The following is a 27583-nucleotide window of genomic DNA, read 5'->3' on the forward strand; positions in this document are numbered from 1 at the left end:
AATATGATTCATGTCAGCGAACCCTTTTGGTGTTTACAAATAGGTTTACCAAAGTCCTCAGGTCACAAGAGTGCTGTAACCTATGAAAAAGATTTTAATACAATGTATAACAATATTTTTTTTAAATATACGTGCTATGCAGTGCAGCAGCGCCACCAGCTGGGAGCTACATGGCAGAGATTTATAAAATAATATCACTTACCTGTCTGCTATTCTTGTCATACGATTCCTTTTTGGATCAATAAAATAATTTTGTGATGAAAACTGATTTAAGAAAATGTCCATTGATGCTTTGATTAAGTAAAAAAAAAAAAAAACAACTAGAAGCACTCAGAGTGCAAACCTCTGCCAAGGCCGTGGGGTCACTGACGCCATAACATCTACAGGCTGTGGAATCATTGAACCTAAAAAAGTCTAACAATGATGTTTGCTCAGTAGTAAAAAACGTTTCATCTGCTGTGACTGGATAGCATGTATCCTTAGCGCTTGGCATCACAGTTTATTGCAACTTGCACCTTTCCCAGAAGCTACTGTCATCTGAGCACTGATATTGATATTGCATGTGCTTATAGACAAAAACAAATAAGAGACAAAATTCAATTTATTATTCAACTAAACTGCAAATATATGAATTTTTTAACATGACAGCTGCAACTGCTTAATGCTAACTTTTAACATTGAAAATGCCATAGACATGCTAACGTGTTAGCATTGGGATCCGGATCGTGATCCGGATCACTACTAAAATTGAATCAGTTGTTCCTCTTGTCATTTCCAACCACTCCACAAAATTTCATCAAAATCCGTTCAAAACGTTTGAGTTATCCTGCTGACAAACAGACAGACAAACAAACGCAACCAAAAACATAACCTCCTTGACGGAGGTAAAAAAAACACTGCACCAGTCCTGAAGAAAATGATCCCTCTATGTGTTTTCACATGATTTTCATTGTCATGAAGACAAAGTAAGAATGTGTTTTCAGGTCAACGGGACCGTTCTTTACTGGTGTGTTTGAGTGAGATGCTGCAGTCAGGGCGGAGCCTCTGGCAGCAGGCAGAGAGAGGAGATGCACCATGTGACCTTCTCCGGCCTCTCTGATTTACAGACTCAAAGATTGTCAGGAAGAGAGATATATTTTACAGATGAGAGTGTGTAGTTTCAGGAAGTGGCTGAACAACATCTCTGTGATGTTCACTCACTGATCTATGAACACGTTGAAAACTTCTCTTAGAGACACTGGCGTCTCCATGGACCTCAGATGGTTAAAGCCTCTTCATTTCTTGTTCACCTCTGAACTGTTTTGGGAACACACATGTAACACTAGTCATTTGGCCACAAATGGAGTGGCACTTCACCAATTTTTTAAATGTTTCTTTTGTTTATAGTCATAGAAATAAATCAACCTGTCCCAGTGATGGTCCCGCTCTCCTGTCCTCTCAGTCTCACTGGTTCAGTCGTCCTGCTGTCCCTGAAGTTATTTTCTCCAACTGGTCTCTGGGTAATGGGGTTTTCTATCTTCCACAAGCCAAAAATCAAAGCTGGTTAATTGAATAATTTCCTTATTGCCCTAAATGTGGCTGAGACGGCTGTTATTTTTCCCACAGACACCACAGAACTTCACCAACTCATAACCTTCCAGCGTGTTTCTCTTCAGAACCAAATGGGGTCCTGCCTCTCAGATATCATTTTTCTGCTGTGTAGTACTAAGCTGTCTTTTCTCCACAACAAAGTCAAAGCCCATCCACTAAGAGTTACCCAAACCTGGAATCTTCGTATTCCCAGACAACAGACTCAGATATTTACCAAACGTCCTTTTCAAAGCATCTTGAGGGTTTGTCTTTTCTGACGGTTTCTTTCAGTTGCGTGTGTTCAAGCTCGCGCGCTCGTGGCCGACTCTCAACACCCTGATCAAGATCATTGGAAACTCCATGGGCGCCCTGGGCAATCTGACGGTCGTCCTCGCCATCATCATTTTCATCTTTGCTGTGGTCGGCATGCAGTTGTTTGGCAAGAACTACTACGTAAGGCCCCTGGACCCTCCCGGGATAATTAATCTATGTCTGTGGCCGCGGGTTCATCTGCTGACTTCTCCTTCCAGGACTGCGTCTGTAAGATCTCCAGTGACTGCACTCTTCCTCGCTGGCACATGAAGGATTTCTTCCACTCCTTCCTGATCGTCTTCAGAGTGTTGTGCGGCGAGTGGATTGAGACCATGTGGGACTGCATGGAGGTCGCGGGCCCACCGCTCTGCATCCTTGTCTTCATGCTGGTCATGGTGATTGGGAACCTGGTGGTGAGTAACCTTTGACCCATAAGCCATAAATGACATCTGGGTGTGTTTTCTAGTTGTTTGTTAAAGATCTTTGTGTGGGTTTCTGGTGGATAATCTCTATGATAAATGTGATGTCAGCTGATGTTTTACAGCTTGCAGAGCCTGCAGGTTATACAATTTAACTTCCTGAAAATGGAAACCATATCCTTTATTATATAACGGTTGAGTGTATCCTTGTCATTTGATTGGTGCTTTGTATGTCACATAATGTGGATTATTCATCCCATTTGTGTTGCATTGCATTTAGAGTGCAGTTTGGTTCCATTTAGAGTGCAAATATGATTCCATACGTTTGGTACCATTGCACTCTGCACACACCTACACATACACGCGCACACATACACAAAACAAATGTACACACCTACACACACGCGCACACATACACAAAACAAATGTACACACCTACACACACGCGCACACATACACAAAACAAATCCACTGCGCTGTCTGGAGGCTGTTAGCAGGAAGTTAGAATGAAAAGCTGGACTAATTTCTGATGTGATTTTTTTTTCACTTCACTGAGGACGTACACAGTCTTTTTTTTTTTTTGTAGTACATGTGCGCACAAGCGCCGACCTGGTTTTGTGAGCACGTGCACACACGCGCAGGACACTACACAAGCGAGATGACGATTTGATTGAGCTAACTGACGGTGCTAATTCTTGTAACACACACACACACACTCCACTCCGTTGTAAGCCTCCTGGATGCATGAAGAGCTGTTCAGATGAAAAGCTGATGTGATTTTTGGTGGGATTGAGGAACTACACAAAGTCTTTTTTTATGGAAGTCCAAAGTCAGTGCACAGCATCACTGGACTACACACTTACAATTTGGACTTTAGCAGCAGTGGAACACCAAAATGTAAGTCCCTTTTCTGGTGTTTATAAATTAATAAAATATCAAATGACAAGGCTCTATATTAACCGTTATATAAAACAAAAAATTAATGTTTTTACATTCTTTCAATGGAACAAATATTTAATTCGGTGACAGCTGGAACAAACCATTCAACAAGGCAGCCTCATTGAATGGTTTTGTTCCAGCTTTCACCAAATTAAATATTTGTTCCATTGAACTGATAAACATTCATTATTTGTATAACAGTTGGCACCATCGCTGGTTCTCTGGAGCCACAAAACCCCCCAAAACACAGAATGGTTGTGTTTGCTGAATGCATCACAGGGATGTGACTGTAAAGTGGCCGGTGCTTCTATGACCCCGTTCAGACGGGCACCAACAGTCTGGATATGTAGGGTCAACGCGTCACAGGTCCGCACCCCCAAACACATCAGTCAGTCCATCAGTGAGCTCTAATGAGACAAAGTCAGATGGGAGGTCGTAACCAGAGACACTTCCTGCTCTGATAGCATCTGCACATGGACGTGCACGCATACGAGTGACATGAACACCAACTTGTTTCCAGTGGACTCGTGGAACCGGGAACCTGGAACTTCCTTTCTGCAGCTTTCGCTTCCTGCTTGTTATTGTTTGTTTGTTTGTTGTTGCCTTAAGTTTGAAACAATTTATGTGTTTCCACGTTTGTTCCGTTACACAAAGTGGCTCTAATTAAATTAGTCTCCACTTTGATGAGTTACAGTCAGTTTATCAGCAGCAGTCTAATAATGGTTTGATGCTTTTTCCATGATCTCACAGCAGAGTGGGTTTTCTGTATGTCTGTTTGACTGAGGAAAACCGGACTTACTGAAGATAAACGGTGTCACTCATCCACCTGAAAAACAGCTGAAGCTCCCTCGGAGAAGGGAGCGCGCACAGTGTGCAGGACGCAGCGCCTCGTGTGGAGATGTTCCTCTGTGCTACAAATAATCCCCATTTTTGCTGCATGTATCTGTAACTTAAAGACAGACATATTTTGAAGGGGAAGCTCTTTGTATTTTGTTTTGTTGAGCGTATTCCAAATTTGTTTTTGTCTCCTGGAGTATCTTCCACATGAAGCCTCATATGGATTTAGAACTTCCATAAACACTCAGAAAGCTGAAGCTCTCACTCAGAGGTAGTTAAAGTCTGATGTGATCATTTGGCCAAAGCAGGAGCTAGAAGCTGCAGTCCAGGCGGCGCAGAGACGAGATCTGAGCCATGTCACTGGATCATAGGTTTTATCTGTTTGTGTGCAGCTACAACAGCCTCGTTCATCTGAGCCGCTTAATGGTCTCATGGATATTTAATAATGAGCTTGATGGTCATGGTGGCTTCCCCTCAGTCAGCAGCCTCTCGTTCTTCTCTCGTCAGTGACAGGAAGCGTACCGGCCCCCACAGGGCTACGCTGACCCGGCTCCCTGAATAATAACCAAACACATGTCGCGATGACTGAGCTGATTCATGGAGATACGACCTTGTCGCACACGGCTCGGCTCAGCACGAAGGCATTTGTGCATCCGCGCATTCGAGTGCACGTAACTGTGATTTTATTAAATGATGTCAAGAGGAGCTGCTCCATGCAGCAGAGATGAAGGAAGGAAGAATAGAAAGAAAGAAAATCATGAAACCAGAAACAGAAGGAAATGAAGGAAACAAGCCTGTAGAAATGCAGGAATGGATATAAGGAGGGTAGGAAGCAACAGAGGATGAATAGGAAAAAAGGAAGGACTGAAGGAAGTAGTATGTGAAGGAAGAGTTGAAGGAAGGATGGAAGGTTTGAAGACAGGAAGAGGAGGAAGAAAGTTTGAAAATGAAAAGATCAGGTGACAGTTTTTAATAAATATGAAGGTGTGTGTAGCTTACCCATGCATATGCCCACAGGTAGGTTGTGAGATGAAGGAGAAAGAAGATTTCTGGAGTGTGTTAGATGAGGTGGTGGAGGAGTGGCCCAAGCCATGAAAGAGTGGTGATAGGAGCAGGACCTCAATGGCATGTTGGTGAAGGGAACGAGGTGATGAGGAAGTAATGGGTAGATATGGTTATCAAGGATAGGAATGGGAAGGACAGATGGTAGTTGATTTTGCAAAAGGATGGAAATGGCTGTGGTGAATACCTACTTGTAAGAAAAGGGAGGAGCACAGGGTAACATATAAGAGTGAGGAAGGTGCACACAGGTGGACTAAATTCTTTATAGGAGATGAAAGCTAAAAGAAATCAGAGACTGTAAGGTGGTAGCAGGAGAGAGTGTCACTAGACAGCATAGGATGGTTGTTTATAGGAGACTTTAGAGGTAAAGAAGAAGAAGAGAGTGAGAGCTCACAAAGGATCAGATGGTGGAAGCTGAAGGAGGAAGACTTTGTGGTGAAATTTAGCGAGCAGGTGAGAGAAGCACTAGTTGGAGGGGAAGCAATTTTGGACAACTGGAAAAGTACTGCAGATGTGGTGAGGGAGACAGCTAGGACAGTACTGGGTATGACTATCTGAACCAGTGGAAGGAAGAACAAGGAGACTTGGTGGTGGAATGAAGAGGTCCAGGAAAGCATAAGGAGAAAGAGGTTGGCGGAAAAAGTTTTGGAATAGTCGGAGAGAGATGAAGAAAGTAGACAGGAGTAACAAGGAAATGCGGCGTAAGGCGAGAAGAGAAGTGGCAAAAGCAAAGGAAAAGGCATATTGTGAGCTGTACAAGAAGTTGAATAGTAAGGAAGGAGAAAAGGACTGTACCGATTGGCCAGACAAAGGGACAGAGCTGGAAAGGATGTGCAGCAGGTTAGGGTGGTTAAAAGATGCACATGGTAATGTGCTGACAAGTGAGGAGTGTGTGCTGAGAGATGGAGGGAATATTTGAAGAGTTGATGAATAAAGAAAATGAGCGAGAAAAAGGCTGGATGATGTGGTGAGAGTAAATCAGGAAGTAAAAGAGATTAGCAAGGAAGAAGTGAGGGCTGCTATGAAGAGGATGAAGAGTGGAAAGGCAGTTGGTCCAGATGACATTCCAATGGAGGCATGGAAATGTCTAGGAGAGATGGCACTAGAGTTTCTAACCAGATTGTTTAATAAAATCTTGGAAAGTGAGAGGATGCCTGAGGAGTGGAGACGAAGTGTGCTGGTTCCTATTTTCAAGAACAAGGATGATGTGCAGAGCTGCAGTAACTACAGAGGCATAAAGCTGATCAGCCACAGCATGAAGTTATGGGAAAGAGTAGTAGAAGCTAGGCTTAGAAAACAGGTAAAGATCTGTGAGCAACAATATGGCTTCATGCCGAGAAAGAGCACTACAGATGCAATGTTTGCTCTGAGAATACTGTTGGAAAAGTACAGAGAAGGACAGAAAGAGTTACATTGTGTGTTTGTGGACTTAGAAAAAGCATATGATAGGGTGGCAAGAGAAGAGCTGTGGTATTGCATGAGGAAGTCTGGAGTGGCAGAGAAGTATGTTAGGGTAGTGCAGGACATGTACAAGAATAGTGTGACAGCGGTGAGATGCACAGTCGGAATGACAGACTCATTCAAGGTGGAGGTGGGATTACACCAAGGATCAGCTCTGAGTCCTTTCTTGTTTGCAGTGGTGATGGACAGGTTGACAGATGAGATCAGACAGGAGTCCTCATGGACTATGATGTTTGCAGATGACATTGTGATCTGTAGTGAGAGTAGAGAGCAAGTTGAGTCTAGTCTGGAGAGGTGGAGATATGCTTTGGAGAGAAGGGGAATGAAAGTCAGTAGAAGCAAGACTGAGTATATGTGTGTGAATGAGAGGGAGCCCAGTGGAATAGTGCAGTTACAAGGAGTAGAAGTGGTGAAAGTAGATGAGTTTAAATATTTGGGGTCAACTGTTCAAAGTAATGGAGAGTGTGGTAGAGAGGTGAAGAAGAGAGTGCAGGCAGGGTGGAGTGGGTGGAGAAAGGTGGCAGGAGTGATTTGTGACCGAAGAATATCAGCAAGAGTCAAGGGGAAAATTTACAAAACAGTAGTGAGACCAGCTATGTTGTATGGTTTAGAGACGGTGACACTAACAAAAAGACAGGAGGCAGAGCTGGAGGTGGCAGAGCTGAAGATGTTGAGATTCTCTTTGGGAGTGACAAGAATGGACAAGATTAGGAATGAACATATCAGAGGGACAGCTCGGGTGGGACGGTTTGGAGACAAAGTCAGAGAGGCGAGATTGAGATGGTTTGGACATGTGCAGAGGGTATATAGGGAGAAGGATGCTGAGGATGGAGCCACCAGGCAGGAGGAGAAGAGGGAGGCCAAAGAGGAGGTTTATGGATATGCTGAGAGAGGACATGCAGGTGGTTGGTGTGACAGAGGAAGATACAGAGGACAGGGTGAGATGGAAACGATTGATCTGCTGTGGCGACCCCTAACGGGAACAGCCGAAAGACAAAGAAGAAGAAGTGTAACTTTACCCATGATGCACTTGTGCAGATTCAGGTTCTGTGTCAGTTGGTGTCACATTTGTCATTTTTACGTCATGTGCACATTTGAAAAAGATGCCAAAGAACATGATCGAATATTAGATTTTATTTGTGTTCGATCCTGGTCGTGGACGCCAGTGCAGAGAACAAGAACGAGGGCCAGTTGAGCAGGTTTTATCGTTTACCAAAATAAATGCTTAGAACAGAGCTACGGCAGCTCATGACAGGCAGGAACTGTACGAGAAAAATGTCCAGAACCTTCTCAGTATGTCTGAGAGGGAACCCAGGCAGAGCAGAGTCTTTCACAAGTCGCCCAAAGGTTCATGTTGGCCGACTAAAGTTTTTATATTGCTACAGAGGAGGCTAATCTTATTTTAATCAACAAAACTTCAGTGTCTTACCTCAAAAATGTTGGCTATCATGTGCCACTAATTGATGGAGCAGGAAGGAAGGAGAGACTTGTGGCGGGAACAGGTGTTCCAGGACCGGAATAATCCATTGGCGATGTTTACGGAGGCCGAGGCCAGGAACGCTTCTCCTCTGGTGCGACAGACTTGGCCATGTTTGGAGCAAACGACCAACCCGGAAATAAACAAAACTCTTGCACACTGGATGCGTTTCTTGACAGCGGCACTTGCAAGGCCACTATGGCAGTGAAAATCTTCAACTAATGGCTAATCTACAAGTTTAGCAGTCTATGTGAAATGGAGATTAGATGGCTAATGTTTGGCGCCTAACTGTAGTTGACTAAGTAAGTTTAGTAGGCTAAAAGATTAGCCCGCTTTATGAAACTGGGCCCAGAAGTCTCCTTTATGGAAATACTGAGCGACACGACATCAGCTGGCTGTTCACTCGGATAAATAAACTAATCCAAGATGATGGAATACAAAACAGCTTATTTCTGTATAAATTTAATTTGTTTCTCATATATTTTGTAAAAGTTTGTAACATCGTTCTGTTCGTGTGTGTCTGTAAATGTTAATGAAGCCAGTTAATGAAAAAAGGCTGGATAGTTCATGATGACAACCAACCCGGAAGTAAACAAAACCCTCATGTATTTGGAGGCGTTTCTTGGCAGCGGCACTCATGAGGCCACTGCCCCCCTGAAAATCATCATTTAACATAAGATGGCTAATCTACAAGTTTAGCCATCGATGTGAATCGGAGATTAGACGGATAATGTTGGGTGTTGGGATGGCTCTTTAGTGGCCACCCTCCTGACTTCCCTGTGAACTGGAATAGGTCTCTTGATCGACCCCCTGGTTATTTGTTGACTTTCAGCCGGCCACATGGTTTCCCACTTAGTGTTCCATGTTTGTTAGGCAGTTCCCTGCCCATCTTCCCTGTTGTTGATGCCACATACATAGTTCTGCTTTATTGTTTATTGTTTGCTTTCACTCTTGGTCCCCTAAGTTGCTTTAGTCTTAGTTTTGTTTTGTTTATTACATTTATTGTTTTATACTTTAGTCACAGGTTTTGGTTATTATTTATCTTCTAGTGTTTCTTATCTGATTAAGTTTGGTTCTAGTTTTGTCCAGCCTGCATTTGTTTTCATCATAAAATCATTAGTTGCTTAGTCACTTGTCTGTTTTGTTTGGATCATATGTTGTATTTCCTGTGAGTTCTAGTTTAGTCTTTGCTTTTTATTTTTTTATTTTTTGCACTCTGCCTTGCACAGTAGTCAGTAGTTGTATTTCCCTTTTTACTTTAGCCATGTGGTGAGTTCTGTCTTAGTTAAGTCTCTGCCTTTTATTTTCTGGTTCCTGTCACATGAGCACTTTAGTCTGTGCCTTTCAGTTCTTTTTGCCTCTGTTGGTTGTGGGTCGTGTCACGTGCACTCAGTTGTTTTGTTTGTCACGCCCACCTGTCTTCCCTGTCTTGTCTGGCCACGCCCCGTCCAGAACCTTCCTCACACCTGCTTCTCATCACATCCTGATTACTCCCCCTGGTATTTAAGCCCTCACTGTCTCTCTGTCCCCTGCCAGTTTATTGAACTTGTTTCACATCCTCGCGTCCTTGTTTCAGTCCTGTTTGCCTCGTATTTTTGAGCTTGCTTGTTTTCTCCAACCTCAGCCAGGCTGTGAATGTAATCACTGCTTGTTTGCTGACCTACGAATCTGCCTCTCGTCGAACTGTACCGCCGCCCACTGACTGGCACACTGTGTACCGTACCCTTACCTATTATCTTGATAAAGCCTTTTTACCTTTACTCCTTTTCCGCGAGTCTGTATTGTGTGTCCTACCTCCTTCTGTGCCACGCCACACTCAGCCATGACAAAAATTCACAGCAACAATACAATTTAAGCTTCCATAACGACAAATTAAAATCTAATTAAAAACAAACCAATGAAATGAAGTAAAACTATAAACTCATTATAAGAAAAAAAAAAAACAGAAAATGAAGATTTAGTGCTGTCAAAAAAAAAAATAAATTCTTGCATGGACTTTGAGAACTGATTTAGAGTCATTTTGAGGCGCTGAATCCAAATCTGAGCTCAGATTTTCTCTATAACATCATTTTTTTTTTTTTTTTTGCAATCTACATATTCCGTATTGATGGATTACACAAAAGTCGCTCATTCACTCACAACTTTAACGCCACTAATTGCACAGAAGCAGCTGCAAAAGCATAGTTTTAAAACCAGGTGCACGAAATGTGAGCAAGACCTGTAATATGGTTTATGGCTCTGAAGACGTGTGTGAGACGGCAGCTTTTACTTCAATGCTTGATACAACAAATATGTTTTCATATCTCAAAAACATGATGTGATTGGAAAAAACTAACTTCAGATTCAGCCCCCAAATGACCCAAGATCTGTTGAAAAACTCCATGCAAAAAATTGTGTTGCTATAATAATATTAATATTATTATTATTACCTACAATAAAAATGACAGACGTCTCCATTCTTTGTAGGTGGGAAAACTTGCTAAATCAACAGTGGATGAAATACTTATTTGCCTCACTATATAATATGTTTTTTAAATGTTTCAAATAAACTAAATCAAATGAGGTCTTTATACCTCACAAAGCCACTTGGTGGTTTAGACAGAACGATCTGGTAAATTCACGCGGTCTTGAAGCAGATGAACCTGTGTTGTTGTGCCTCATGGGGAACAGCAGCGTGCTGCATGTTTGTGCTGAAGACATTTTGTCTTTAAAGTAGAATTCCTGCTGTTTCCTGCAGACCTTGTTCCTGAAGGCCTCGTGTGGGTTTGCAGGTGAGCAGATGTTTAGTTTGCTGTTTCTCTTTATGACAAATGAGCATCTGAATGTGTTTGGCTGAGCCAGCACTTCATCTGCAGCACACCTGCCACCGCCGCCGCCACAGCACTCGCCCACTTCACTTCTGCCTCCTGTAGTCGGACTCTCTTTAGTATTCAACAACTTTAATCGTCATGGCTTTTTTATGCACGTCACCAAAGCAGCTGAGAAAACACAGGTGGGCAGTTTAAAGCTTTAAAATCACTTTTATTCAGCTGGAATGGAATGTGAACCACCAAATCTCAGCAAGATGACAAACGGGCAGGGGCAGGTGAAGCTGCAGGGATCTGTGGTGTCGGGGCTTAACTGCTTCAAACAGGTGGAGATGTTCTCCTGGTGTTGCAAAAACCTTTGCTTCCATTTGGGAGGCAGGTTGTCCTGTGGTGAGGAAAGTGTGATGGCCTGGATCACAGTAATCACAGAGATGTTGTACTGTGCTCCGTGTCAGGAACGCCATTTACAAGGATCATTCTCTAAAGGATTCAGTGCCAGCTGCTTCCTGCATGTCAGCCTGAGCAGTGACCTCATCCTAGCTCCTAGCCTGGTCTCTGATATCTTCCTGGTTTGTGTTCTGGCTCCTACATGGACTGAATGCTGGATTGGTTTGGTTTTTGTCTGCCTATTTGTTTTAGTTTGGAAAGGTTTGCTGAGATGGACTTTGTAGATGATGTTTTGATCTTTCTGGAATCCATGAAGGGGAGGTGAATGGTCTAGTGGTTAAAGCATTGGGCTTGAAACCAGAGGATCCTCAGTTCAAATCCCAGTCTGACCGGAAAATCACTAAGGGCCCTTGGGTAAGGTCCAAAACCCTCTGGACTCCAGGGTATAATTGGCCGTTTTTGACTACTTTTGGTGGTACCTTTTAGAATTTACCTTTTTAAAGGTAAATTCTAAAAGGTAAAAAGGTACCTTGCACACACAAGTCTTACCTTGTGTGTGCTTTTTATATGTGTTCATGTACCGGGCCGGCTTATGTGTGTTGTTTGTGTGTGTCGTCTGTTGTCATGAGGCCGGTCATGGTTTTCTCAGCCCTGCTGTTGACCTAAAGCAGGACATACATCTGGAGCTGGTCCCCGGGTGCCTAAAGGTGACTTCTGCTCCTAACTGGCAATTAGGATGGGTTAAATGCAGTAAACACATTTCATTGTGCAGGGAACATGTTCCTTTGTGCATATGACAATAAAATTCTTTTGAATCCTTTGAATACTTGTGTTTACCTGGCCTTGTTGGTGTCTTTTTTTTTTCAGTACAACCTCACCTGTGTGATTTCATAGTTTCTCATTCATTCTGATCTACTGTATTAACACAGTGATTCTAAAATCACACAAAAAACATAAAATCCGAATAGAAAAAAAAAATGTAACTGTGAAAACCACAAACTTGTTTAACGAACCATTTTCATAACTGCAAATATAAATTGTGCAGGAAATGCTCATGCTAAACTATTTAGAAAACAATCAGATGTCAAAATAAGATTTAGAATTAGACAATAAATGGTAAATTTAAAAAACATATGTACAATGTAGTGCAGGACATGCTAAACTATTTGTGCCACTCAGTAAAACAATTCCTGTCCAAAACAACACAGAGGAGCACATCGCAGGCCTGACACTTCCACGGTGTGTCACTCCTCTTGTTGTCCACCTGAAGGCACCTTTGGAACCTCAATCTGCCTTTTGTGGCTTTTTGGTGAGGATCTGTGCCTGTCACAGTTGGCACAGGAACGTGGTTCTGGCTCCTGTTCTGTGTGACACCTGTTTTGTCTGTGCCACACAGTTAACACACCAGTTCCACCATAAAGTCCTTGTATGTCTGGGCTGCACTTGCTTGACACTGCTGATCTCACGATGCAAGATGAATGCATTTGTGGTTGCAATGTCAAGGAAGTGCAGCAACACTGTCCTGTACCAGCGTGCAGTTTTCCGAGGGGTGGAGTAGTACTGGGTGTGCTGGTCAGATAGGTCGACTCCACCCATGATTTTATTATACGAGATCTGTCAATAAAGTAACGGTCGTTTTTATTTTTTTCAAAAACTATATGGATTTCATTCATGTGTTTTTACGTCAGACATGCTTGAACGCTCGTGCGCATGCGTGAGTTTTTCCACGCCTGTCGGTGACGTCATTCGCCTGTGAGCACGCCTTGGGAAGGAGTGGCCCTGCCCCCTCGTCAGATTTTCATTGTCTGGAAATGGTGGAATGAAAAGGCATGGCGTGCTCCGAGCTGCGACGATGCGGCACAAGCCACCGGACCATTTCTAAACGGATGGCTCTGTGGATACGAGACCGTCGTGTGCTCTTTCTCTGGTTATCACAAGAGGTGGACATCAGCCATTTTGCGGCAGATTTCACTTTTAACAATAGATTTTGTCATGGAAAGCCACGCGGAGGCTTCGCGCATAAAGACCGATTCGCTGACACGCCGAAATGGAGGTGTTCCGTTGTCTCGCTTCCAAAGCAAATCGGTCTTTACGCGCGAAGCCTCCGCGCGGCTTTCCATGACAAAATCTCTTGTTAAAAGTGAAATCTGCCGGAAAATGGCTGATGTCCACCTCTTGTGATAACCAGAGAAAGAGCACACGACGGTCTCGTATCCACAGAGCCATCCGTTTAGAAATGGTCAGGTGACTTGTGCTGCGTCGTCGCAGCTTGGAGCACGGCGTGCCGAGCGTCCTTAAGCCATCCTTAAAGCTGTAGTAACAGTCCTTATTCTCTGTGAAGCCTGTAAAATTTTCACCAAAAGCCAGATAAATTTTTCGAATGGTTTCCAGGTGCCAGTTTCTAACAGCTTCTGAAAAAATTCTGATGGAAAAAAAGTCCTTTTCATTCCGCCATTTCCAGACAATGAAAATCCGACGAGGGGGCGGGACCACTCCTTCCCAAGGCGTGCTCACAGGCGAATGACGTAACCGACAGGCGTGGAAAAACTTACGCATGCGCATGAGAGTTCAAGCATGTCTGACGTAAAAACATATGAATGAAATCCATATAGTTTTAAAAAAAAATAAAAACGACCGTTACTTTATTGACAGACCTCGTAAGCTAACACTGGGGTAGGACAAGGAATGTCTTTCACCATCCAGCGTCCATCATTCGCATTCTTTACCCTTCTCCACACTGTCTCACCCAGAAGAATGCATGATGGATGGTGGAGCACACAGACACCTCCTGTGTGTCCATCCATTTTATAAACACCAGAGGGCCCCTCTTTTATCCATCTTATAGATCCGCTTTCAGATTTTTTTGTGAGAGCATTTGTCCTCCCTCTGGGGCATCCTTGTCTGTTCTCCCTGTATGTGCCACATGCCCCAAACGTCATGTTAGCCAGGTCCATGAACAGTTTGGTTCTTGCCGTTGACGATGGTGGGTTTCAGTTGATAGATCCGGAAAGAAGCTGACTCGTTGGTTTTCGTCACGCATGTCCCTCTGCTGTCTGGCTGCTCTCAGTGTCCTCTCCCGGTCCTTATAGTGGAGGAATTTCATGACTATTGGTCTGGGCGCTAAAGACCGGATCTTGTTAACTTTGCCCGCCCGTTGTGCTCATTCAGTTACCGGAGCGGGGGTGAGAGTGTCACCCAGTACTTTAGGAAGCCAGGTTTCCAAAAAGCTGCACACATCTGGTCCTTCGGTTTTCTCAGGGAGACCGACCAGCCTCAAGTTTGAGTGCCTTTCTCTGTCCTCTTGGTCTTAGATTTTACTATTAAGTACTTTCACTGTCCCTTCAAGCTGTTTAACTTTTTGTTGGAGGCTAGTTAAATCCTCCTCGCTTGTGAGATTCTCTCCTCCACTTCCCCAATCCTCCTGGAGTGAGACACTAAATCACCTTGAATGTCATTAATGGCTTCCAGCACTTCGGCAGACTGCTTGACAAAGAGGTCCTGAAGTGAATGAAGTGCACAAAGTATGTTGCTGTTTGAATGTCCATCAGCATGACCTCCTTTGTGATCTTCGTTAGCATCGTTGCTAGCCTTGGTCATGTCATTGCTAGCCATGTTGGTTTGTGCCGGTGCCTTAGACGGTTGTTGTCCACTTTTAGGACTTTTGGGTGGCGTAATTTCTGGCAGAGCTTCCCCAAGCTTAAAAGTATTGTAATACGAGCCGTCCATTTCTTTTCAAGGATTTTCACACAAAGTTAGCAACGAGCCCAATTAACGCGGCTCATCAGCGGCACTCCATAACCGGATGTCCACTTTGATAGTTTTAACACGATCATACAGCACTTTTAATGGACTTTATGAGTAATGGCTGGACCTTGGACTGCTGCTTCATTAGAAACTTTATTAATTAGTTTACATTCTACCTTTTAACATGTATAGAACCTTTTCGGATGAAGATAAGTTGGCCACATATCAGGAGAATTTATCAGAATATTGGCATTTATTTTTCATTGGGCAGAGGGTGGGGCCTGGCGTATAATCACAAATGTCTGTGTAATCTCACACCCGGGCGTTGATGCGCGGACACCCTGCCAGCCTGTCATTTATGACTAAAATGTAATTGTGTAAACTGCAAAAAAAAAAAAAGATTATAGTTTTCAGTTACCTGCAGTATAAAGAGATCCACTTCAAGTACTTGTGATTTTATCATGTGGTTTGTGGTTAAGCTAGCTAGCAAGTGAGTTAGCATAGTTCACTCAACAGGATCAGACAAATCAAATTTATTGCCATGTAAGTTTGCACATACAAGGAATTTGATCTGGTGTCACTGGTGCATAAACAATAAGAAAAGTACAGTACAGGGACGACCAATCTGTATTTAAGGTAGTGGGGGGGTGGAGTAAGTGGAGTCTCTGGTGTCGTTTATGAATCCAGCTACGGATGGAAAGAAGCTGTTTTTGTGTCTTGTTTTAGTCCTGATTGACCTCAGCCATCTGCCAGAAGGGAGGGTGACAAAACGTTTGTGTCCTGGGTGAGAGGGATTGGCCACTATCTTCCCTGCTCGCCTCAAGGCCCTGGAGGCATACAGGTCCTGTAGGGATGGCAGATTGCAGTCGATCACCTTCTCTACTGCGTGGATGATGTGCTGCAGTCTGCTCCTGTCCTTAGCAGTGACAGCAGTGTACCAGATGGTGATGGAGGAGATGATGGACTCAATGATGGCAGTGTAGAAGTTTACCATCATTGTTCTGCAGAAAAGCTCGTTCAGCTGGTCGGCCAGACGAGGGTCGTTGGAAGGGTGGGGGGGTGGGGGTTCGAGGTGGTGATCAGTCTGAGCCCCTTCCAGACAGAAGTAGAGACATTGGCTGAGAACTGGTTTCTCAGCTCTTTAGCCTCCTTGACCACCTTACCAAACCTGTACTTTGACTCTTCATCATCTGTTTTCTTTCTGTCCCTGCTGCTACACCATGTTGTCATTCTCCACCTCTGTCATCCTTTCCATCTCTCACCTCATTCTCTCTCCGAGCGCTTCAGTCCTTCTCCACCTCGTCCTTCGTGCTCCCACGAGGCTTTGTTCCTGGGGCTTTGTTTTGACAAGGAGACACTCCAAACACAGCTCGTGTTACCACTTATTCACCAGCGCCCTCCTGCTCACTGGACGTTTTTCAGGTGTGCTAGCTTGGCTGTTTCCAGGTCAGCAGCTGCTTTCCTGGACTCTCCTCCTTTAGCTGAGCTGAACTTCCTTCCTGACTCCCAGTGCAGCGTGTTCACGCTCTTGAAGGCCCAGACATTTCCAGTTCTGCTGCTTGCCCCCTCCTCTTTGGAAAGCATGTTAATAAGCGACGTGCACATCTTAGGCCGTGCGGTGCATTATGGGTATGATAAATTTTTCGACTACCAACCCACATTCAAAGACGGCAGAAATCAGCGAGGAGTGCTATGATTTGGACCATTTCAACCGCTGGAAAGTTGACGATTTAAAGCGTTTTGTAAGCTCCACGGATCGCCTGTTACAACCATGATTCCATGTGTTTGTTGCTTCTAGATTGGACAACTGCAATGTTCTATTTTCTGGTTAATAATAATAATAATAATAATAATAAATTTTATTTGTAATGCACTTTACATTTGACACCAAATCCCAAAGTGCTAAAGTGTTTACCGCAGTCTAGCATTAGGGATCTCCAGTTGGTTCAAAATGCTGCAGCCAGACCTTTGACACAAAGCAGAACGTTCAACCACATTACACCCATTTTGGCGTCTCTTCACTGGCTTCCTGTCCCAGTGAGATCAGATTTTAAGGTTCTGCTACTAACCTATAAAATTATTCATGGACTGGCACCTCTCTACCTAGCTGACCCAGTGAAACCTTACGTACCGGCGCGGGCTTTATGTTCTCAGGATACAGGACTACTTTGTGTCCCTAGGGTGAATAAGAAGTCTGTGGGTCACAGAGCTTTCTCTTATCGTGCCCCTGTTCTGTGGAATGATCTCCCTGCGTCAATAAAATAGTCAGATTCTGTGGAGACTTTCAAGTCCAGACTTAAGACTCACTTATTTTCCCTTTTGTATGGCTAGCATACTGGTATAGTATGTTTCTATGCTTTTTACTCTTTTAAATTAATTTTATTAATAAATGGAGCATGCCGCAGCCTCAAATTTATCTAAAGTCTGGCCAGCGATCACCTTAGTATTTCTTTTGTTTTTCTTGTTGCTTAATGCTGACAAATTATACTGTATTTCTTGTCTTTCTGATGCCTGATTCTGTTTTTTGTCTCTGTTTGAGATGCGGCTCCATCCAGAGATGTGTGTGTGTGTGTGTGTGTCTTCTTCTGCAGGCCTCCCGTCCTGGACACCAGCATGGACTCCCAAAATTTCCTATATATTTGTATTGCCAGTTGTGTCAGTATCATGGCCCAAGCAGAGGTTCACCCCTTTGAGTCTGGTCTGCTTGAGGATTCTTCCTTATTATCTTCAGAGGGAGTTTTTTCTTACCACTGTCACCTGTGTTCTTGCTCTTGGGCAGTGATGCCGGTAACGCGTTACTTACTAACGCGTTACTCTAATCTGACCACTTTTTTTAGTAACGAGTAATCTAACGCGTTAATCTTTCCAAATCAGTAATCAGATTAAAGTTACTTCTCCAAGTCACTGTGCGTTACTATTATTTTTCATTGTGGGTCGACAGCAGCATTAAACTTGGTCTGTGGGCAGGAGGTCGGGGTTCGACTGAACTGCCCACTTTCAGTGAGCTGTGCTTTTCATCCGCGGTTTTTTGCAGCTGCTCGACTCGTCCTCACCTCTTAAAGCGCGGTGATCAGCACACCTGCACTGAGCTTTACAAAGACATTTTTATACTTTTTCCCCTCCTTTATTTAGAATTCTGATCTGAGCCGCTCCGTATCGTCTCGTTAAAAACAGCTGATCCTCCGCGACACGTCAACAACTAACACTATTTTCCACTCAAATGCACCTAAACTCTCTTTCTGAGGACCACATGATGTGAAAACGCAATAAAACTTTCTTACCTGTAAATCTGGTCCTGTTTTCTGCATAAATAAATGTTATCCATTCTTTGTGCTCAAACGCCAAAGCAGGGGCGAATCTAGATGGAATGGGGGTGTGGGGCAAGGATGTGCCCCCCCACAACACCCCTAGATTAAAGGTCCAGTTTTGAAGCCGTTTTTTACTACAACTACTAATATTGCTTAAAATAATAATAATTTCGACAAGTAAAATGTTTAGAGAGTTAGAATTTAATAGTTACATTTCTAAACAATGTAGGTTTGAAATTGCAAGTTTTACTGTTACAGTGCTGTCAACAGTTAAATATGAGGTCAAGAAAGAGGTCTTTATTTTACTTTTTATAAAACAAGTATTTGTTTTCATTGAAGTCAAGAAAGGGTGACTATAAAGTGAGTTGTTGTCGGCAGCTGTGGAAAGTAACTAAAAAAGTAACTAGTAATCTAACTTAGTTACTTTTACAATTGAGTAATCAGTAAAGTAACTAAGTTACTTTTTCAAGGAGTAATCAGTAATCAGTAAATGGATTACTTTTTCAAAGTAACTGTGGCAACACTGCTCTTGGGGTTGGTAAGATTAGACCTTACTTGTGTGAAGCAACTTGAGGCAAATTTGTTGTGATTTGGCGCAATATAAATAAAATAAAGTGAATTAAATTGAACGGAAATGGACAACAGGACAAGTTAATAATGAACCTGATAGTTAGAAAACATCAGATCTTCAGCATAATCTGTTGGAAACACATGTCCATTAAGGGCCCTGTTGTGATGGCAGATACACAAGTGAGTTGTGCTGTGGGTGGAAGTCTGTTTGGCGACTGTCTGAGCACATTTTGCTATTTGAGCGGCAGGAAATTCCAATGGAAACTGGAGTCCCGGGGTGAAAAGAGGTTTGACTGGCGCTGGTATAGTCTGATCAGAAAATTTGTGGTTGAGCTCATAGGATTTAATAAGTGAAATGATTTTGACCATGTTTTTATCTCAGGGGAGGTGATGGTATAGTGGTTAAGCGTTGGGCTTGAGACCAGAGGATCCTAGGTTCAAACCCCAGCCTGACCGGAAAACGACTAAGGGCCCTTGGGCAAGGCCCTTAATCCCCTAGTTGCTCCTGGTGTGTAGTGAGCACCTTGTATGGCAGCACCCTGACATTGGGGTGCATGTGAGACATTATTGTAAAGCACTTTGAGCGTCTGATGCAGATGGAAAAGTGCTATATAAATGCGTAACTTCAGAACATTCCATCATCGATAGCCCAACGTAGACCTTTTTGGAATCCTTGTAATCAGACAAATAACGTGGTGTCAGTACTTCTCAGAAAGATTGTAGCATCTTTAAATTTTGACAACTTGGCCCCTAACTGGCTTCAGTTCCCACCCTGGGTGGCCACCATACATTTTGTGTAGGTCCTGGTACACTTTCGTCTTTGCACTTCTCCACTCACACACACACACACACACACACACACACACACACACACACACACACACACACACACACACACACACACACACACACACACACACACACACACACACACACACACACACACACACAGGTATCACAGATTAGTTCCTGATGTCCGATATTGACCCACTGGCCCAGTTTCTCTCACACAACCAGAAACTGTGAAGCTGGTGGATTGAGTGGAGCCGTTATGTAACCGCGAGCCTGCAGGCTGTGTCATTTCAATTTATTTTCATTTATATACTGTAGCATCAAATCACAACAAAGTTGCTTCAAGGTGCTTCACCCAAGTAAAGTCTAACCTTACCAACCTCCAGAGTAAGAACACAGGTGACAGTGGTAAGAAAAAAAAAACTCCCTCTGAGGAAGAAACCTCAAGCAGACCAGAATCAAAGGGGTGACCCTCTGCTTGGGCCATGATACAGACACAAATTACAGAACAATTCACAAAACAAATATGCAGGAAATGTTGCCGGTGCACAGGACAGGAGGGTTACAGAAACAGACACCACACCCATCTCTGGATGGAGCTGCATCTCAAACAGAGACAAAAAACAGAATCAGACATCAGAAAGACAACAAATACAGTATAATTTGTCAGCATTAAACAACAAGAAAAACAGAAAATACTAAGGTGATCACCGGCCACTAGCCCTAAGCTTTACTAACAGACCTAGAATTTAGATAAAGTTGAGGCCATGGCACGCTCTGTTTACTAATAAAATGAATTAAAAGAGTGAAAAGTTATTATTCACTCTTTTTTTATTATATTATACTATACCAGTATGCTAGCCATACAAAAGGGAAAATAAGTGTGTCTTAAGTCTGGACTTGAAAGTCTCCACAGAATCTGATTGTTTTACTGACGCAGGGAGATCATTCCACAGAACAGGGGCACGATAAGAGGAAGCTCTGTGACCCACAGACTTCTTATTCACCTTAGGGACACAAAGTAGTCCTGTATCCTGAGAACGCAAAGCCCGGGCCGGTACGTAAGGTTTAATTAGGTCAGCTAGGTAGGGAGGTGCCAGTCCATGAACAATTTTATAGGTTAGTAGCAGAACCTTAAAATCTGATCTCACAGGGACAGGAAGCCAGTGAAGAGACGCCAAAATGGGTGTAATGTGGTTGAACTATCTGTCATCAATACGTGTGCGGCCGAGGTGTGAGTGTGTGATAGCTACAGCTACGGACAACAAGATAATCACTGTGCGATGCCGGATCGATACTGTAAAAAGAATAAAAAATAACCTGGCTCCTTCCAGTCAGTGGCACATAGAACCAGTGACTGGAGACAAACATCTTGTTGTATGGCTGGGGGGCCTGGCTGCCTTTTTGTTTCTGTCTTTTGGTTTTCCTTCCAGGTGGCTTGCATTTGGGACTGAGTGGCTGTGTTGCTGAGGTTATCAGGACCTCACCCTGATCACCTGCGGCTCATCAGGACTCACAGCTGTGGTGCATCTATATGGATTGGAACATGGTGGCATTTAAGACTGGAGTATACAGTGTGTATTTGCCAGAGACTCGACCTTGTGACCAGACGGGTGAGATCGTCGTCTCGGGAGCCATCTCATCATCAGTGGATGCAGAGAACGTCCAGGGTTTGATGCACGGTCTGTGAAAGAGGAGGGGGTGAGGTCTCACGCTCGTCAGCACACTTCCTGAGGTACGTTAGATTTTGTGACTAACGTTTATACAGTCAGTAAATGTGGTGTCCCTCACACCTTATTATATTGAGCTGTACGTTAGTCATGTATCGGCTTCCACTGCAGTGGAGTTTTGTGAACTGGATGTTCCATGCCTGCAGGTTGGGAAGCTGATTAGTAATTAAGCCAGGAAGTGTTTGCTGTTTATGTACACCTTTGAGTGGTCTCTCTGTGTGTAGAGTGTGGACTCACATAATGGTTCCTTCTTTCACAGACTCGGTTTGTTGCGGCCACCTGGGGGGTGTCGGCGGGGTCCTTGGGTCCGAACGGCTTCTGGCTCCGGACCGTTAGCGCTGCTGGGAGCGCACCGTATCACCACCACGCCAGACCGCGCACTCTTTTGTTGTTTTGTATCACATCACTGTTATGTATTAAATTCAGTTAGCCTTTGTACCGTGCTCTGCTTATTTCATACTGGGTCCTTCAAACGCTGGTCGGTTCTCCGAGCTGCGTCCGACACATAACACATCTCTCCAGTCACAGACGATTAAGGAGAGTAATCACAGGTGGCTTCCCTCACTCCTCTCTTTTGTGGTTGTTCACCCCCTTTTGAGGACAAACTGTGATATTAGTTACATTTTTAGATAGAAGATGCAGATGTTGTCCATCTTTGACACTGTTCCATGAACATGAACGCTTTTTGATTTTATAATATCATAGCACTCGATATGTTTTTTGTAGCTTTGACATTTGATCAGTTCTGTCCAAAATGAAACCACTTTGTCTTTGACTAACACATGGCCTTTCCACCATGTTTAATCCATATCAAGGTCAAGGTCAACTTCATTATCCACAAGTAGGAAATTCATGTACTCACCATGCCACAGTCCTACTGCATAACAAAAACATAAAGAAAATAAATAAATAAAGACATTAAAAGAAAAATGAGCTCAAAACGGCAAGGTTGACCTTTCAGGGCCATCCAAGGTCAAAGGTCCTGCAGAAAGATATGTGATTTCGTATTAGTATTTAATACTGTGAGTGTGTCTTTGACCAATTCCTCAAAACTCACCATTCTGAATATACAGTCTATATTCTAATAGCCAAGTGGCCTCTGTATGTGTGTGTGCTTGTGTGTGGCTTTTATCACGGACAAACTGGGGAGAGCTGACATTGGTCGTATGGTGTGCTTATGTGTTTTGGTTCAAGGGTGAATGCTGCAAAAACGGGAAGTTGATAGGCCTAATTTGTTTGGAGAAATTAGTGATTTTAGTGAAAACTGTACTGCGTTTGATGTCTTTCACCACAGCCTCTGATGTCTGACAATAGAAGCTTGCAGCAGAATGCCGAAAAACCTCTGCGTGTGTGCGTTTGTGCATGCATGTGTATAACTTTGATCACAGACACACTGGGGAGAGCTAACATCTGGCTGTGCGGGACTCTGCTGTGACACTGCATCCACCCACTCTGCCTCAATTCAGACGACGGACTGTTTCAAGTTTAGCGCACATAAACAATATCAAATGTATGATACTGTGTTGTTTTTTAATTCTGATGTGTGCCATTATTACGTTCAACTAGTAATAATTGTGGATTAATTTCTGTATTTTTGTCTGCGGTAATTGGGTGTGAAGATAATTTTGATGCACTTCGAAGTGTCATGACAATAAATGATCATCATCATCATTTGCCGTTTGGTGTGCTTATGTATTTTTGGTCAAAGATGAACAGCGCCAAAATGGAATGTTGACAGGATTAATATTTATGGAGAAACTACAGATATTAGCTCACATTGCTAATTATACCCTGGACTCACACGCCATTCTAGCAGGGGGCGGTAAATCATCTTTATATTAAAAGCATGAGTGCGTGAATTTGTTTCATATATTCAATGTAAGTACATAATATAATTATAAATACATTCAAAATACATGGAGGACAAAAGAACGTGAAAACATTTATTCCCATTGTGGCCCATTTAAAAATCAAATGACAAAACAAGTAATAATAAAATAATTATAATGATAATAATACTAAAGTAAGTGTATATGATAACAAGAACCTAAACAATTTCTAAATACATTAAGACAGCAAATTAACATTAAAAAAATTGTGTAATTAACAGGAAATAAAAGGGTTGAGTTTTTCATCTAAAAAAAAAACGGTTGAGATCTAAGGTTCGAAAATGTTCTGGACTCAAATGCCATTCCAGCTCATTATAGAAACTTGAAACTCTGCATTTATTTTTGGAATTTTAGAGTCCGTATGTTACACACCGCAGGGTTAGCTGCACAAAGCCACTCTTCATTCCTCCATGTTGCTGTGTGACAGCAATTCATGTCTGTCTGACAATTTATTCTGTCCAAACTGTGTCAAATTCAGTTTCAATTCAATTTATTTTTTTTGTATAGCCCCAAATCACAACAATGCTGCACTCAATACACTTCACACGAGTAAGGTCACTGTCAGACTCGGTGATGGAAGGTGGTAGGACAGAACTGCAGGATTCAGACGTGAGTTGGGTGGGGTTTGATGATGGTTCGAGCAGAGTTCAGTACACAAAAAGGCTGGCCGTTACAAGTGAAAGTATCCAAAGCATCAGGCAGAGAACAGAGAGAACAGGCTCCTCACCCTATCTCTAAGGGAGCGCCCAGCCACCCTGCTGAGGAAACTCATCTCGGCCGCTTGTACTCGTGATCTCGTTCTTTCGGTCATGAGCCAAATCTCATGACCATAGGTGAGGATCGGAACATAGATTGATCGGTAAATCAAGAGCTTTGCCCCCCTACTCAGCTCTCTCTTCACCATGACAGTCCGATACACCGACCGCATCACTGCAGATGCTGCACCGATCCGTCTGTCGATCTCACACTCCATCCGTCTCTCACTCGTGAACAAGACCCCGAGATACTTAAACTCCTCCACTTGAGGCAAGGACACTCCACCAACCTGAAGAGGGCAAAGCACCTTTTTCTGGTCGAGAACCATGGCCTCAGATTTGGAGGTGCTGATTTTCATCCCGGACGCTTCACACTTGGCTGCAAACTGCCCCAGTGCACGCTGAAGGTCCTGATTTGACGAAGCCAACAGAACGACATTGTCTGCAAACAGCAGAGACGAGATTTGGTGGTTCCGAAACCAGACCCCTCTACACCCTGGCTGCACCTAGAAATTCTGTCCATAAAGATAATGAACAGAACTGGTGAGAAAGGACAGCCCTGGCGGAGGCCAACGTGCACTGGAAACAGGTTTGACTTACTACCGGCAATGCGAACCAAGCTCCTGTTGCGGTCGTACAGGGACCGGATAGCCCTTAGCAAAGGACCCCAGACCCCGTACTCCCGGCGCACCCCCACATGGTGCCCCAAGGGAAATGGTCGAACGCCTTCTGCAGATCCACAAAGCACATGTGGACTGGTTGGGCGAACTCCATGAACCCTCAAGCACCCAATGGAGCGTGTAGAGCTGGTCCAGTGTGCCGCGACCAGGACGAAAACTACACTGCTCCCCCTGAATCCGAGGTTTGACTATCAGTCAAATTCTCCTCTCCAGTACTCTGGAATAGACCTTACCGGGGAGGCTGAGGAGTGTGATCCCTCTGTATTTGGAACACACCCTCCACCCACCCACCACCCCACCCTCCACCCTTCTTAAACAGAGGGACCACCACCCCAGTCTGCCAATCCAGAGGCACTGTCCCCGACCGCCACGCAATGTTGCAGAGGCGTGTCAGCCAAGACAGTCCCACAACATCCAGAGACTTAAGGTACTCAGGACGGATTTCATTCACCCCAGGAGCCTTGCCACCAAGGAGCTTTCTAACCACCTCAGTGACTTCGGCCTGGGTAATGGATGAGTCTGCCTCTGAGTCTCCAGTCTCTGCTTCCTCTTCAGAAGACGTGACGATGGGATTGAGGAGATCCTCGAAGTATTCGTTCCACCACCCAACAACATCCCCAGTCAGGGTCAACAGCTCCCCACCCGCACCGTAGATAGTGCTGGTGGAGAGCTGCTTCTGCCTCCTGAGGCATCGCACGGTTTGCCAGAATTTCTTCGAGGCCAACTGATAGTCCTCCTCCATGGCCTCCCCGAACTCCTCCCAGACCTGAGTTTTTGCCTCTGCGACCGCACGGGCTGTGGCACGCTTGGCCTGCCGGTACCTGTCAGCTGCCTCCGGGGTCCCACCTGCCAAAAAAGAAAAGTAGGACTCTTTCTTCAGCTTGACAACATCACTTACTTCTGGCGTCTACCACCGGGTTCAGGGATTGCCGACGCGACAGGCACCAGAGACCTTGTGACCACAGCTACGACCGGCTGCATCGACAATGGAGGTGGAAAACATGGTCCACTCGGACTTCATGTCTCCAACCTCCCCCGCGATCTGGGAGAAGCTCTTCCGGAGGTGGGAGCAGTTGCCGTTAGATCTCAGTGCTGCATTTGATACAGTGGATCAGTACTTGATAGGTTGGAAAATCATTTTGGGATTACTGGGAGTGCCCTTGCATGGCTGATGTCATACTTGACCAGTCGTTCTCACTGTGTTTTGTACAGTAACACTACCTCTAACCTTAGTGGCATGAAATTTGGGGTTCCACAGGGGTCTGTCTTAGGCCCCCTGCTTTACTCCCTTTATATAGCTCCCCTTGGGCACATATTGCGGCATTTTGGGATTACCTTTCACTGCTATGCAGATGATACTCAGTTATACATGCTGATAACTGCTGGTAATCTCGTTCACATAAAATCCTCAGAAGATTGCCTTGGATGTCTAGAAACTTCCTACTTTTAAACTCTGATAAGACTGAAATGATGGTTCTTGGTCCAGTGAGACATCGGAATCAATTTGACCAGTTAACGTTCAGCCTCGGCCGTTCACACTGACAAAGTGAGGAACCTTGGGGTAATTTTTGATCCTTCATTGTCTTTTGGCCTCCACATTAGAAATATTACTAGGACTGCTTTCTTCCACCTGCGAAATATAGCGAAGATTCGTCCCATCCTGTCTATGGCTGATGCTGAGACCCTGATCCATGCATTTATCTCTTCTAGATTGGACTACTTTAATGTTCTATTTTCTGGTTTACCGCAGTCTAGCATTAGGGGTCTCCAATTGGTTCAAAATGCTGCTGCCAGACTTTTGACACAAAGCAGAAAGGTTGACCACATTACACTCATTTTGGCGTCTCTTCACTGGCTTCCTGTCCTAGTGAGATCAGATTTTAAGGTTCTGCTACTAACCTATAAAATTATTCATGGACTGGCTGTTATGTGTCGGACGCAGCCCGGAGAACCGACCAGCGTTTGAAGGACCCAGTATGAAATAAGCAGAGCACGGTACAAAGGATAACAGAGTTTAATAAACATAACAGTGAAGTGATACGAAAACAACAAAAGAGTGCGCGGTCTGGCGTGGTGGATTGCGGTGCGCTCCCAGCAGCGCTAACGGTCCGGAGCCAGAAAACTGTTCGGACCCAAGGACCCCGTTGACACCCCCCAGGTGGCCGCGACAAACCGAGTCTGTGAAAGAAGAAATCATTATGTGAGTCCACACTCAACACACAGAGAGACCACTCAAAGGTGTACAAACAGCAAACACTTCCTGGCTTAATTGCAAATCAGCTTCCCACCCTGCAGGCATAGAACACCCCGTTCACAAAACTCCACTGCAGTGGAAGCTGATTTAAACGACTAACATACAGCTCAATATAATAAGGTGTGAGGGACACCACATTTACTGACTGTATAAATGTTAGTCACAAAACCAAACGTACCTCAGGAAGTGTGCTGACGAGTGTGAGACCTCACCCCCTCCTCTTTCACAGACCATGCATCAAACCTGGACGTTCTCTGCATCCACTGATGGGAGATGGCTCTAGAGACGACGATCTCACCCGTCTGGTCACAAGGTCGAGTCTCTGGCAAATACACACTGTGTACTCCAGTCTTAAATGCCACCATGTTCCAATCCATGTAGATGCACCACAGCTGTGAGTCCTGACGAGCCGCAGGTGATCAGCCTCAGGTGATCAGGGTGAGGTCCTGATAAACTCAACTACACAGCCACTCAGTCCCAAATGCAAGCCACCTGGGAGGAAAACCAAAAGACAGAAACAAAAGACACACAAAAGCCAGCCAGGCACGCCAGCCACAACACTGGCACCTCCCTACCTAGCTGACCTAATTA

The 27583-nt window shown here is 44.2% G+C and overlaps 1 protein-coding gene across 1 annotated transcript in view; it reads left to right on the top strand.

Moving 5' to 3' along the window:
• LOC117524748 (sodium channel protein type 4 subunit alpha B-like) overlaps positions 1-27583 on the top strand; it is a 295022-nt gene that overhangs the window by 123750 nt on the left and 143689 nt on the right. Inside the window, exons 17-18 of the mRNA XM_034186600.1 lie at positions 1861-2022; positions 2100-2294. Of these exons, the coding sequence (XP_034042491.1) occupies positions 1861-2022; positions 2100-2294 (357 nt within the window). The remainder of the gene's footprint in view (positions 1-1860; positions 2023-2099; positions 2295-27583) is intronic.

Source organism: Thalassophryne amazonica, chromosome 1 (assembly GCF_902500255.1).
Source record: "Thalassophryne amazonica chromosome 1, fThaAma1.1, whole genome shotgun sequence".
NCBI classification, from domain to species: domain Eukaryota; kingdom Metazoa; phylum Chordata; class Actinopteri; order Batrachoidiformes; family Batrachoididae; genus Thalassophryne; species Thalassophryne amazonica.